Below are 12550 nucleotides of genomic sequence, written 5' to 3'. Positions count from 1 at the left end.
AATGCATTCGACAGCCTTATCATCCAATTTTCTGCGTTGTTGCACAGGCACTAAAGCATAGGCCAAGCAACCAAAGACACGCAAGTGACCAATAGAAGGTTTCCTGCCATGCCAAGCTTCATATGGAGTAATAGACTGCAAGGCCTTAGTGGGACACCTGTTGAGTACATATGCAGCACACATGACAGCCTCAAGCCAAAACGCATGTGGCAAAGCTTGGCTCTTGACCATACATCGTGCCATCTCCATAAGTGACCTGTTTTTTCTCTCAACAACACCATTTTGCTGAGGGGTATACGGCACTGTACATTGGTGTTTTATCCCACGACTAGCCAGAAATACATCAAACTCTTTAGACATGTACTCCCCCCCTCGATCAGAATGGAGGGTGCCCACATTACAATTGGATACATTTTCAACCATAAGCAAAAACTGTGTGAAGCACAAAAACACTTCGGACTTTGCCTTTAGTGGATATACCCATGCATGCCTAATCATCAATGAAAGTCACGAAGTACAAGTGTTTACCAAATGACGGAGTTTGCATAGGCCCACATACATCACTATGTACAAGTTGCAATTTGTGAGTGGTCCGCACAGAACCATCCTTTGGAAACGCAGAATGCTGCATTTTGCCCAAAATACAGCCTTCACAAACATGTTTTAATGGTGCCTCAAGAGGGGGCAATGAAGCAACCATATCAAATTTCTGCAAACGCAGCAAACTAGCAAAGTTCAGATGACCAAAACGAGCATGCCATAGTTTTGCATCTGAAACTACCTTTTCATCAGAAACTACATTTGCTGAATCTTCCACACACTTGTCATAAGACTTGAGCCTATACAGCCCACGAAACAAGGTGCCAGATACAATAATAGTATCACCAGAAGTCAAATCATGAACAGTATATCTGTCATCCACAAATTTGACTACAAGTCCAAGTCTAGTAAGCGCAGAGACAGACAATAGATTCTTCTTTATCCTTGGCACATACAAAGCATCTGAAAGTATGAAAGCGCTGCCATTTGCAGCAGTAAGCATAATTTTACCAATTCCCTTCACTAGGTAAGAAGCATTATTGGCACATGTGACAGTATTCCCATTAGGGACAGCCTCAAGAGAAGTGAACATATCACGATGCGAGGTAATGTGCTTTGTAGCACCACTGTCAAAATACCATACATGAAAGTCAACAGAAACTGCCAAACATGCATCATGTATAGATGGGTCATACTGGCAATACACGCCCATTCTGTATCTTGCACAACATTTGCAGAATCTGCATTTGTAGAAGCATCCGCTATTGTGGCTGCATTTGACTCTTTCTTCTTTGCCTCTTTAGCCTTTAGCTTAGGGCAATTCTTAATGACATGATCATTTGCCTTACAATAGTTGCACCTGGTCTTTTTCTTGCCTTTATCAAGAGCCTTCTCAGACTTATTGTTGCTACCTGTGGAAGGAGAAGAAGTTGCAGACCTACTAATAGGAGAAGAAACAGTGGAAGGGGCTGCCTTACCACTTCTTCTCTGCTGTGCTGGGCAGCAATAAATGCTTGATCAACTGCACGCTGCCTGGCCTTGTTTTGCCTGGACTGCGCTTCTTGCAAGAGCTTGTTGACTAAAGTATCATACTTGACAGCATCAGGTCTGTCCTCAGTAAGAAGTCTCCACGTGGAAGCAAAAGTCTGATATGTCTCAGGTAAAGCATCAAGAACAGTCTGCACAAGAGAATGATCAGGAATAATCTCACCTGCAGAAATCAATTGTTCTTTGAGATCTTTAATCTCAGCAAGAAAAACATTCATGTCATCATCTTCCTGCATAATCTTCAATTCTAGCTCTTTACGCAGGTAAGCGATTTTTGCCTCGTTACGACCTGCATACAAACCAGCTAGAATATCCCAAGCCTGTTTTGCTATTTTAGCTGAACAAATATGTGGGGTGATGTTACGTTTGACAGAAAGTGCAATCAAGGCATGAGCCTGTGCATCTTTACCATCCCAACAGTGGGTAAAACAGCAGCAAGTAGAGCTGCTAGAACCTGCAACATCCTCAACAGATCCTACATCCACAGAACCTGGACGTACATCCATACCCTGCACAATGTTCCACACTCCTTTTGCAACCAAAACATGCTGCATCATGTATGCCCAAAGTGGGTAGTTGCTGTCTCCATCCAATTTGTCATCAGCAGATAACATGCGAAATACATCATTGCTGTTATCAGCCATGGCCACTGACTGAAACTGATGCAAAAGCTACCTGTAATGAATCAAAGACAGAACAGAAAACAACTCGTGCTATGTAGCACGGTCCACAATAGAGTACGTATGCCTGCTTTGCAGAAAACTGCACTGTCAAAATTTCTGCAGAAAATGATGAACACGTATGCAAAACTTGAAATGCAAAAACGGAGCCCGAAACGACCTCAAATGCGATTTCTGAGAACGCAAAGCCTTACGGGCTTATTTGCAGAGTATAGGAACCTGCAAGCGCTCGTGAAAGCTCACCTCAATCGGAGAACGTGTCGGAGGGTGCTGGCGGCATAGCCCTGAGAGCCGATGCCTGCTCTGATACCAATTGTTGGAATTAGGGTTGCAGGAAAGCACACAAAGCTTGGAGAAGAAGAAGCAAGAATGCACACAACACAAAGTATTAGATTGTGTCAATGTATAAAAGATAAGTTAGCCCTAAAATGATGGGCGTATATACAAGCCGGGGGAAAAAACCTCCTAAAGAGGGAAAAAGTGCCCCGGCGGTCCTAAGTGTGTTCACACACATCACTGCCTATATATATGGCAACAAAATATAATGGACTTTTTTTGTAGTCCATGCTGCCTAAAAATATGCTGCAAAAATAACTCAACCACATCTAATGCATGCACAGTCTCGGCTATGGAAATGAAGTGTGCCATTTTAGACAAGCAATCAACTACCACTAATATGGCATCCTTCCCTGATTGGATCCTAGGAAGACCAAATATAAAATCCATGAATATACTTTGCCATTGCCTTCCTAGAACTTGCAGAGCGTGATGTATTCCAAGTGGTCAAAGTCTTGCAGGTTTATTTACCTGTCACTTGAAACAATGAGTAGCATATTTTGTGGTGGACATCTCTTCAAAGATTTGGCCACCAAAAGAATATCTTAACTAATTGTACAGGTTTATTTACCTGTCACTTGAAACAATGAGTAGCGTATTTTGTGGACATCTCTTCAAAGATTTGGCCACCAAAAGAATATCTTAACTAATTGTACAGTCTTATCTATACCAATATGTCTTATTGAAGGACTGTCAGGGTTCTCTTTTAGAACCCTGAATTCATGTAAACTAAACATAGACTTTCCCTCTCCTTTCCCTTTTTGTTTAAGATATCCATTGTCAACTAAAATGTTTGAAAAGTGTGGTCCTTTTAAGAGTCCAACTCACCAACAGTAACAAAATTCCCTAGACTGGTCTTTGACTATATTATTTGAATAAATGGATCATGTGCCTATGCATCCTTTATTTCTTCAAGCAATGATCCAAAATCGAGAAACTCATGTTGTACATGATTCTCAAAAGAGCATCTGCGGGCGAACATTGTTGTGCCCTTTTTTGTATTGAATTTGCATTTGAAATTCTTGCATAAGCTCAACCCACCTAGCTTGAAGACCTCTCAAGTCAGGTTGAGTGCAAAAATACTTAAGTTTATCATGATCATCAGTGTACACTGTAAACTGAGCAGTAGCATGTAAATAATGCCTCTAAACTTTGAGGGCATGAGTAATGGCATATAACTCTTACTTATGTACTGGACATTTTTGTTGGGCTAGGTAGAGTTTCTTACTCTCAAAAGCTATAGGTCTACCATCTTGGTTAAGCACAGCCCTTATTACGATTCTACTAGCATCAGTCTCTAAGTTAAAAGGTTTCTCAGGACTAACTATCTTGAGAACTAGAGCCATTGAAACAACTTGCTTTAACTCTTCAAAGCTATTTTGCTGCATATTAGTCCACTCGTATGCAAGAAAATTGGTCATAAATGCGCCAAGTAAAGGAGTAAGCCTCGACCATGACCTCTACCTCTACCTCTACCTGAATTCTAGTAGAAGGCCTGTTGTGATATGCTCTCACTTTGTGTAAAGCCTCGACCATGACCTCTACCTCTGCCTATACGTGAATTGTAGTAGAAGGCCTATTGTGATGTGCTCTTGATATTTGTAAAGTAGTGACATTTTGTGGCATTGTCCATGCTAAATTTTTTGCGGCTTTTTTGGGATCCATAGTCACTCCATCAAGCGAAACAATATGACCCAAATATACTATTTAAACCAAACATAACATTTTTAAATCTAGATTAGCATACAAAGAGTTTTCCTTAAAGCTTGAAAAGTTATATAAAGATGATATTCATGATCGAAAATAGACTTACTATACACTAGAATATCATCTATAAAATCTCCTACAAACCAACCCATGAATGGCCCAAGAATGTCATTCATGAGCATCATAAAAGTAGTAGGAGCATTGATTAGCTCAAATGGCATCACCAAATACTCATAATGACCAAACATCCTAAAGGTTGTCTTATATACATCATCATCTCTTACCCTTATTTGATGGTAAACAATTTTTAAATCTATTTTACTAAATATCATGGCACCATGCAAGGCATCTAAGAGATCGTCGGTTCTTGGCATTGGGTTCAATGCTTAATTGTAAGCCTGTTCAATGCCGTGTAATGGACACACATACGAAAAGTACCATCTTTTTTCTTAACAAGTAAAATCGGGGAGTCGAATGTTGAGAAGCTAGGGCGTATCAAGCCCTTCTGAAGATATTCATCTATCACCTTCTTTACCTCGTTATCTTCCTTCAAACTCATGCGATAGGGAGCTCTACTCATCATCACAGATTTTGCTCTCAGAATGAGCTCGATTCTATGCTCCACATTCGTGTGTGGAGGCAAACTAGGAGGAAGTTCAAATTTAAAAGCATCATGAAATTCTCAACAAACTTGTTTAGCTAAATTGTAAGCAACAAAATTGGACTCCCCTCTTGCTATCTTGTCCACCTTGGGTTCTACTTTTTCTAAATTAATTAGCAAAAAAATGCAATTACATTCTAGTTTGAGCAGTTTCGTCCCATTGAGGAGGAACAATCGATTGAGAAGATATGGGTCACCCTTGATTAGGAAACGCTTTCCCTTGTGCACAAATTGATAGACATGCATATTCAAGTTGATTATTGGCTTCTTCCTTACATGCCATTGTTTACCTATCACAATGTCAAAGCATGTTACTTAAGTAATCTCAAAATCTAATTTGTTAGCATCGCCTTGGTTGGATCTGTAGATTGAGACCGACCACTTGCTTGTCCCATACATGTGTGCCCTTGCCATTTGCCAGCTTCACTGTCTGATGAGCAAGTGGGGATCTTAAGCTTCTTGACAAGTCGAGAATTTATGACATTATGAGTAGAACCGATGTCAAACAAGACCCTTACTTATTTTCGTTCCACCATGGCTTTCATGTGACAAGCAAATGTGTGTCGACAAGCTGGTACCCTCTTTGAGCCTCATGAGATAAAACTACGTCAGGTACACTAGGGACCTTCTTACTTTTACTGATATAGTAAGAATCTAAGTACGTGCATTTGGAGATGTATTCAAAGACTCCATATCAGTAAAAGTAAATCCTTAGATTCATCATCCTAATCCCCTACATCTAATGTATTTACCACCATCTGGGGCAATAACTTTAGGCTTTTTTCTAAGACAATCCTTATATCAGTGGCGCCCAAGACAACCATAACATAAGCCTTCTCACATGGCCTTCTCTTTTTGTTGGGGTGTTAACACCGATTTAGTGTAGGGTCTCTTAGTAGCCATTGGTGACACCTTGCACTTTATCCTCGCATAGGCCCTTGCATTTGTACCACTGTTAAGGACTTCCTTGCCCTTATATTGCACATTTGTTTTGGGAAGATACACTTGAGTTTGTTGCCTAGGAAATCGAGTCCAAGTAGCCTTTGACTAGTCTAGGTAGGAAACCTTCTACCATCCTCTGGGACCAAAGTGAGTTCAATCGGTTCTTGCAAAGTAGAACATTTTTCTTTCCTCACTAAAGGCCTTAGTGATTCTTTATGGCCAAGTGTAAACTTATGCACTAGCAAAAAGTCCATAATATGCACGGGTACTATCAAAATTGTTTCTTGAACTAACATGTGCTTTTGCATTAGGAAAAACCACGCATCGAGCGCATGACTATGCTCGTAAACAAGTCCAAGTTCACATAATAGCCTTAGAATTTGCTTAAAGAGATGTGAAGAAGCCATGCAAAAGATAATATATTCAAATCAAGTTCACATAATAGCCTTAGAATTTGATTAAAGAGACGTGAAGAAGTCATGCAAAAGATGATAAATTTTCCAAGTGATCACAAGGGGTGTTTTTAATTTGTCTCTTATGTAACACTTGTATAAAAGTGACAATAAAAGGATAGTCAAAGGACTTTCTCTTTTAACACCACTTACATGTTTTCACGTGCAATATGCAAGGTTTCCTTTAGAAAATGCAAGCATGTGCCATATCAAAGAACCTTTTATACATGTTATTGGTAGAAAACTATGGGGGTTGGCTTATAATAACGTTACTCTAAGGCATCTTTGAATACATCTCCTTAAACCTACAAGTGTGTTTATGGACATGTGATTTTTGGGGATTTGTGAGGGTTCTTTTCACTACATCTTTTGAAAGGTGAGATGGTTTCTTGCCATTGTCTCATTCATAAATGTTTAGATGATTCGTCAATCTCGATGCCCTACAACTTCACTAGCACATGCTAATGTTTTTTTGGTTTCTATGTCATGTGGCATTATTGTTGTCATTCATTGAGGATCTACTTTAAGTTTCTAATGCACCAAAAAGTTAGTTGTGTTTTTTAATCTTGTTGTGTGATATTTGTAAGACCTACCCTTTTATGCCATGTGTGCCCTTTTAAGATATCTTAGCAAGAACCTTAGGGGATTATGTAAGTGCCACATTAAGACACATAACATGAATACACGACATCAAAGCACACACTCGTGAAGCCCATAATAGTGCAATTATTATGGAAGAGGCCAAAGCCAAGAGCCAAGGGAGATAGGAAGGCACACATGTCTTAAGGCCATATAAAGGCAAGTGAGATGGAAGACACATATGTCTTAAGGCCGTATAAAGGCAAGTGAGATGGAAGACACCAAAGGCTAAACTAAGGAAGTTAGGAAGGCACCAAATATCTCGAGGCCATGGCATGAGCCAAGGAAGGTAGCAAAGCACAAAGCTTAAAAGACCGTATAAGATAGACCACACCCCCAGTATGAACCAAGGAAGATAGTAAGGCACATATTAAGGTTGATAGATTGGAATACACATCTATGCATTTAGGAAGGTAGAGACATGCTAACGCCACATCAAATGCACATGCATTGAGAAGTTGATGTGCAAATGTGTTATAATGAAAAGTGAAGAATATGAGTATTGTGGCATTGTCATGAGTGAATGGCCAACAACATGAAGTCCAAGCATTAAGAAGAATAGGCTGTTGGGGACCAATGATTGGCCAAATGAAGGCAAGTGACTTGGGGTGTATTGAAGCACGCACCAAAAAAGGTGAAATCTAAAGAGACATGATGAGGTTACAATACTTGTGTGGAATACATTGTTTAGTAGTGTAGCACCCACATGGGTGATCTCATTAGGGGTAACTTAAAGCTACATTGCAACGTTGGCATATGAGGTGTGTTGGGCAAGCTTTGCCACACATGCACATGATTCTTAACAAAAGAAACCCACACATCTAAGACTTTGGAGTGAAGCAACATGCAAATTAGAGTCCAATATCATGCAAATTAGTGAAGCAACATGCAAATTAGAGTCCAATATCATGCAAAACCTAGGGGTCTCAAGCATGCTTTAGGTTGTTCCATCTCGACACTCGTTTTTATTAGTAAAATTCCTTGAATCTCCTTTGTGGCGTTTGTTGAGATAATTTTCAAAGTTCAAGCTAGGGTAGAGGTGCCAATACCAGGTCACTGCCCAATTTCTATTAAAATGCACCAAATGTAGTGTGCGTAAACTTGCTTTGTTTCTCACAAAATTTCATTGAGTTGAGACATTCATTGGCTATAATTGTGTTTTTTTACTGTGTCGTTGTACCCTTAATCAACCCCCCCTCCAATCCCCATACAATACTAAAAATACAGCCAAAAAAGAGTGATATACTTCGCATGTGGCAGGGATAGAAGAAAAGGACCAAGAAAGAGTTCATGGAGGAGCATACTCCAAAAGAATGCACTTCTGAGTCTTTGCTTGTGGCTGGCTTGCAGCCACAAGCAATATGGCGAGTGACACTTACGTGCGTACACGCAGTTTATAAATATAATTTAAAAAAAGAGATTTTAGATAATTACCCTGTTTTTTAAAGGGCGACTCTCTGCACGTTTGCGCGCTGGCATCTTTTACACCGAGTCTCGAGAGTCGGTGCAAAGTGGGCTGTGGGCACCGTAACAAAAGACAGAAACAGCTGCACGAGAAATCTCTCTCGCTCTCTCTCTCTCTCTTACACACACCCGCGCTGAAGCGCAGGCGGCAGCAGCAACCGGCCTGCATCAGAGGTAAGACTCTGTCCCTACACAGATTGCGGAATACCCCAACTTGCCCCCCCTTCTGTTCTGCCTAACCCTACCCCTAACCCTAATCCCACCTTTTATGTCTGATTGTATTGTTTCACTAACCCTAACCGTTATGCCGCCTCTCATGCTGGTTTATCAACTGTAGCCCTAACCTTAATGTACTCCTGTTAATGCTAGTGCTAACGCCATATTTTTTTCCCCCCCCCTCGTGGATCCTGTTAAACCCTAACCGTCTTCATTCAATCCTGTAATGATCTTTCCTTCCTTTCATTGATTCTTGCCTTTTCCTTTTCTTCTTCTTGTATTTTCAATTACATCTCTCTCCGGCCGATTTCTTTGCTGTAGGTTTGCGCTTTATCATTGCTTTTGCCTAATACTCGTGATCTTTGTGTGATAACCTGGGCTTCTTTTTTTCCTTTATGCTAGAAAGATCTTGAGAAAAAGAGAGAGGACCTTAATGTCATAGCCAAGCCAGCGGACCTCATATGATCCATATGAACGCACCAAAGTGAGGGAATGATTGATCTCTCAATTCGGAGGCGGATGCGTAAACCGCAGAGAGAGAGAGAGAGAGAGAGAGAAAGAGAGAGAGAGAGAAAGCGAGCTTGCTTGTCACCTTCTGTTTGCCGCATCTCCAGCAGAGTTTGTGCTCACCATTCACTTGATGTATGTCACATCACAGGTGTCCAGGCCAGCATCTAAGCTGCTGTAGCTATTTTCCAGTTCACTCTGGCAGGGTTTGCAGCTCTTCGTTCTCGCACCGGTGGGAAGGTGCGGGGGCAGGCTGAAGGGGCGCCCTACCTTCCAGACCTATTAAATGCAACTGAGTCTTTTGTTTGGAGGTTCCGCCGCATGCTTCAAGGGCTCTTTTTGGATTATGGCTAAATTTTGAGTGTCTTGACTCAATCACACAAGCACGAATGTAGTTTTCCAGGCTACTCCATCGAGTTGTATCACATCACATTGTTTCAATTTATTTATCGGCTATAGACTATACACGAGTTCGGCCTTCTTCATCAGTTATAGAAAACAAGGTTTTTTGGGTTCGTCATGGGGATACTTTTTTGCCTCTCAGCCTTTGGCCGCAAGTCGAAGGTGGCCAGAGCATTGTCGGCTACGAAGATCTCAAAGGTTAGTACATGTCACATTCTAAAGCTCCAATTACTGGATTGTTTTGAGGTCAGAGGTGAAGCAACTGTCTTTTTTCTTACTTTTGATAGTATCTGTTTTTCCACACTTGGCTTCTCATACTTGTCATTGTTGTAGTTAGGCAGAGTTGGTTGAGAACTACTTAAAAGGTCCAATTGGAGAGGAGCAGTCTGGCTGAGTTGGACTTAGTTCTATTGCAGGGTATGGATGACTTTGTAGCAGCAAAGGATTTCTCCACAGGAGATCTGGCACAGCAAGTGATCAAGCCACAGGTGGTCATTGACTGCACTACTTTAATGGATACAACACACAACAAAGAGTCAGACAGTGACAAGGGAAATGTTCTTGCTGAAAAGTTTGAAGTTACTGAGATTGTAGTGGACATAGACAGCCATTCCTCATCTCCAGCATTGCATTTGGACTTACAACAGTATCACAACAATTCTTTCGGGTACTTGGAGGAAACTGTTGGCAGCCACCATATCTCTCATCTCTGGTCTTCACATAGTCAGGAGACTTGTGTTGATGAAGTATCTGTCAGCCTTGGTGAGGGCACAGGCAGTGGTGATGAGTGTCAAGACTTTCTACCTCAGCAAAATGGGGATCTTGGTGGTGCTTCTCTAGGTCTGTGTAAAGATGACGGAGATTCTGAAGCCTCAGTTGTTGAGAGCAACAGGCAGTCCTGTGAACATTTTACCAGGCCATTACATGGAGATAGTATTTATGATGGCCATTCTGCAGAATATGTTGGGGTATTGGATCAATTTGGCTTCTCAACACAATATTCTGATGATAATGCTGAAATTTTGACGGACAGACAAGTTGCAGGATCTGAGGACGTTGCTGGGAATGCAGACTGCTCTGACCCTGCTCTCTTCTCTTCTGAAGTTGTCAGGACTGTCCACGATGATGAAGCATTGTCAGGGCATGCCAGCGATCCTGGTTTTTATGAGAGGGAGTATATGAAGCGCCCTCCTGTGGTGCATGAGGACGTACATGTTTCTCCTACTATGGATACGGAGGGCTCTATTTTCATTCAGTCTTTAACTTTAGCCGATGCTGTTGAGGGATTCCCTGTTGAAGCAGCAGGTGATGAGAAGATTACACTGAAGCCTCAAATTTTGAGCAAAGTCTATCCTTTTAATAAAGGTTAGTCACTTTGAAGAAATTGTAGGTTGAGGCATGAGAGTACAAATTGTGGTGTTATCCTTGTCAGTTACTAATGTAACATGCTTCATTTTATGTCAGGATTTGTTTCTGATGTCGCTGAATCATCGCTCGGTAGGGTAAAGGAATGGATCAACAGTATTCAGCTGTCTGATATGCTTCCTGGCGGGGAGGAAGTAGATGTATCTTCAAATGGCAAGGGAAATCTGTTTAGTGAGCTTCATCACGATGAAGCTGTCGTGGCTTCAAGTGTGTTGCATCAAGCAACTGATGCTGCGACTGTGGATCATACATTTGCAAATGCAGCGGTGCGATCTTTGCATCCGTTCTCTACAGTGGCACACATAGCTGGCATTGGTTTGCGAGAAGTGCCTTCGCTTGGAATGTTCAGCTCCTTGAAGACCCTCAATCTTTCTGCCAATCTCATTGGTTAGTTTTCTTACTGTTCTGAGGTGTCTTGTCTATTGCCGTCTTGTTTCTTGGAATCTCATCGGTTGGCCATATTGCAGTTCGGGTCCCAGCAGGGTGTCTCCCACGAAGCTTACACTCGTTGGATCTCTCAAGGAACAGAATTGCACAAATTGAGGGCTTTAGAGAGTTGACTCGATTGCGAGTTTTGAACCTTTCTCACAACCGAATCTCTAGAATTGGACATGGTAAGCTTTAATACCTTTGGATTGTATGTCTTCTTGTGTGCATGGTCTTAGTTGTGACAATGCATGAAAATTAACGTCTGGCTTTTCTCTTTGCAGGTCTGGCAAACTGCACACTTATTAAAGAACTTCACTTAGCAGGAAACAAGATTGGTGAAGTGGAAGGTCTTTATAGATTGCTCAAGCTTGTTGTACTTGATCTTGGTTTTAACAAATTGACCACTTCTAAGGCCCTTGGTCAGCTTGCTGCAAACTATGGCTCTCTGTTGGCTCTCAACCTTCTTGGAAACCCTGTCATGACTAATGTTGGTGAGGATCAAATGCGAAAACTGGTCACAACCCTCACTCCTCATGTAACTTATCTGAACAAACAGCCCATCAAGGTGGTCTCAGTAAGGGAAGCGGTCTTAGATAGCGTTGCGAGAGCGGCATTGGGTACTTCTCAGCGCAATAGCAAGTCGAGTGGTACAAAGGCAGTGAGGAAAGGAGCAGGTGCACAGCCGGGTACAGTTCAGAAGAAACCTCCTACTTATCATCGCAGTAAAAATGTCGATAAGAAATTGGGTTCTGTTTCTTCTAGTGCCGGACTGCCTAGGCAGCATCACCATCATCACACTCATCATCATCAGCATCATCACCATGGCAAAATCTTACCTTCATTGAAGACACCTGGTGAACAGCAAAATCTTACCTTGGATATTGGAAGTCAAGCTATGCATCGAAGCAGGAGTGACAGTGCCTTGCAGGAGTGAAGTATTGGTGATTCATGTGAAAGGCTGATCTTTGGGTGCTTATAACTCGTTACCATAAGTTGTAGAAGAAATATTCAGGTGGTGAAACAATAACTCTTGATATGACTTTGGAGGAGGTTATGTTGAAACTCATTTCCTACAGGCTGTATTAATATTCCAGTTTTAGAAA

General features: G+C 41.4%; 1 protein-coding gene across 6 annotated transcripts; it reads left to right on the top strand.

Moving 5' to 3' along the window:
• The first annotated feature begins 8429 nt into the window (after positions 1–8429).
• On the top strand, positions 8430–12550 carry LOC147634939 (uncharacterized). Of its 6 annotated transcripts, none has more exons than XM_086804198.1 (6): positions 8430–8642; positions 9343–9791; positions 10010–10898; positions 11058–11405; positions 11486–11632; positions 11729–12550. In XM_086804198.1, the coding sequence occupies exons 2-6, from the start codon at positions 9711–9713 to the stop codon at positions 12379–12381; spliced, it is 2118 nt and encodes a 705-aa protein (XP_086660324.1). In that variant the 5' UTR covers positions 8430–8642; positions 9343–9710; the 3' UTR covers positions 12382–12550. The 6 variants fall into 6 exon arrangements, with proteins under 6 accessions (XP_086660324.1, XP_086660323.1, XP_086660328.1 ...); XM_086804197.1 differs by having other exon boundaries at positions 10010–10958; XM_086804202.1 differs by having other exon boundaries at positions 8461–8642; positions 9927–10898.

Source organism: Cibotium barometz, chromosome 10, assembly GCF_041138505.1.
Source record: "Cibotium barometz isolate CiBa-2024 chromosome 10, ASM4113850v1, whole genome shotgun sequence".
Taxonomy (NCBI): domain Eukaryota; kingdom Viridiplantae; phylum Streptophyta; class Polypodiopsida; order Cyatheales; family Cibotiaceae; genus Cibotium; species Cibotium barometz.
The sequence above is the reverse complement of the archived record's forward strand: the minus strand, read 5'-3'. Positions and strand labels throughout refer to the sequence as shown.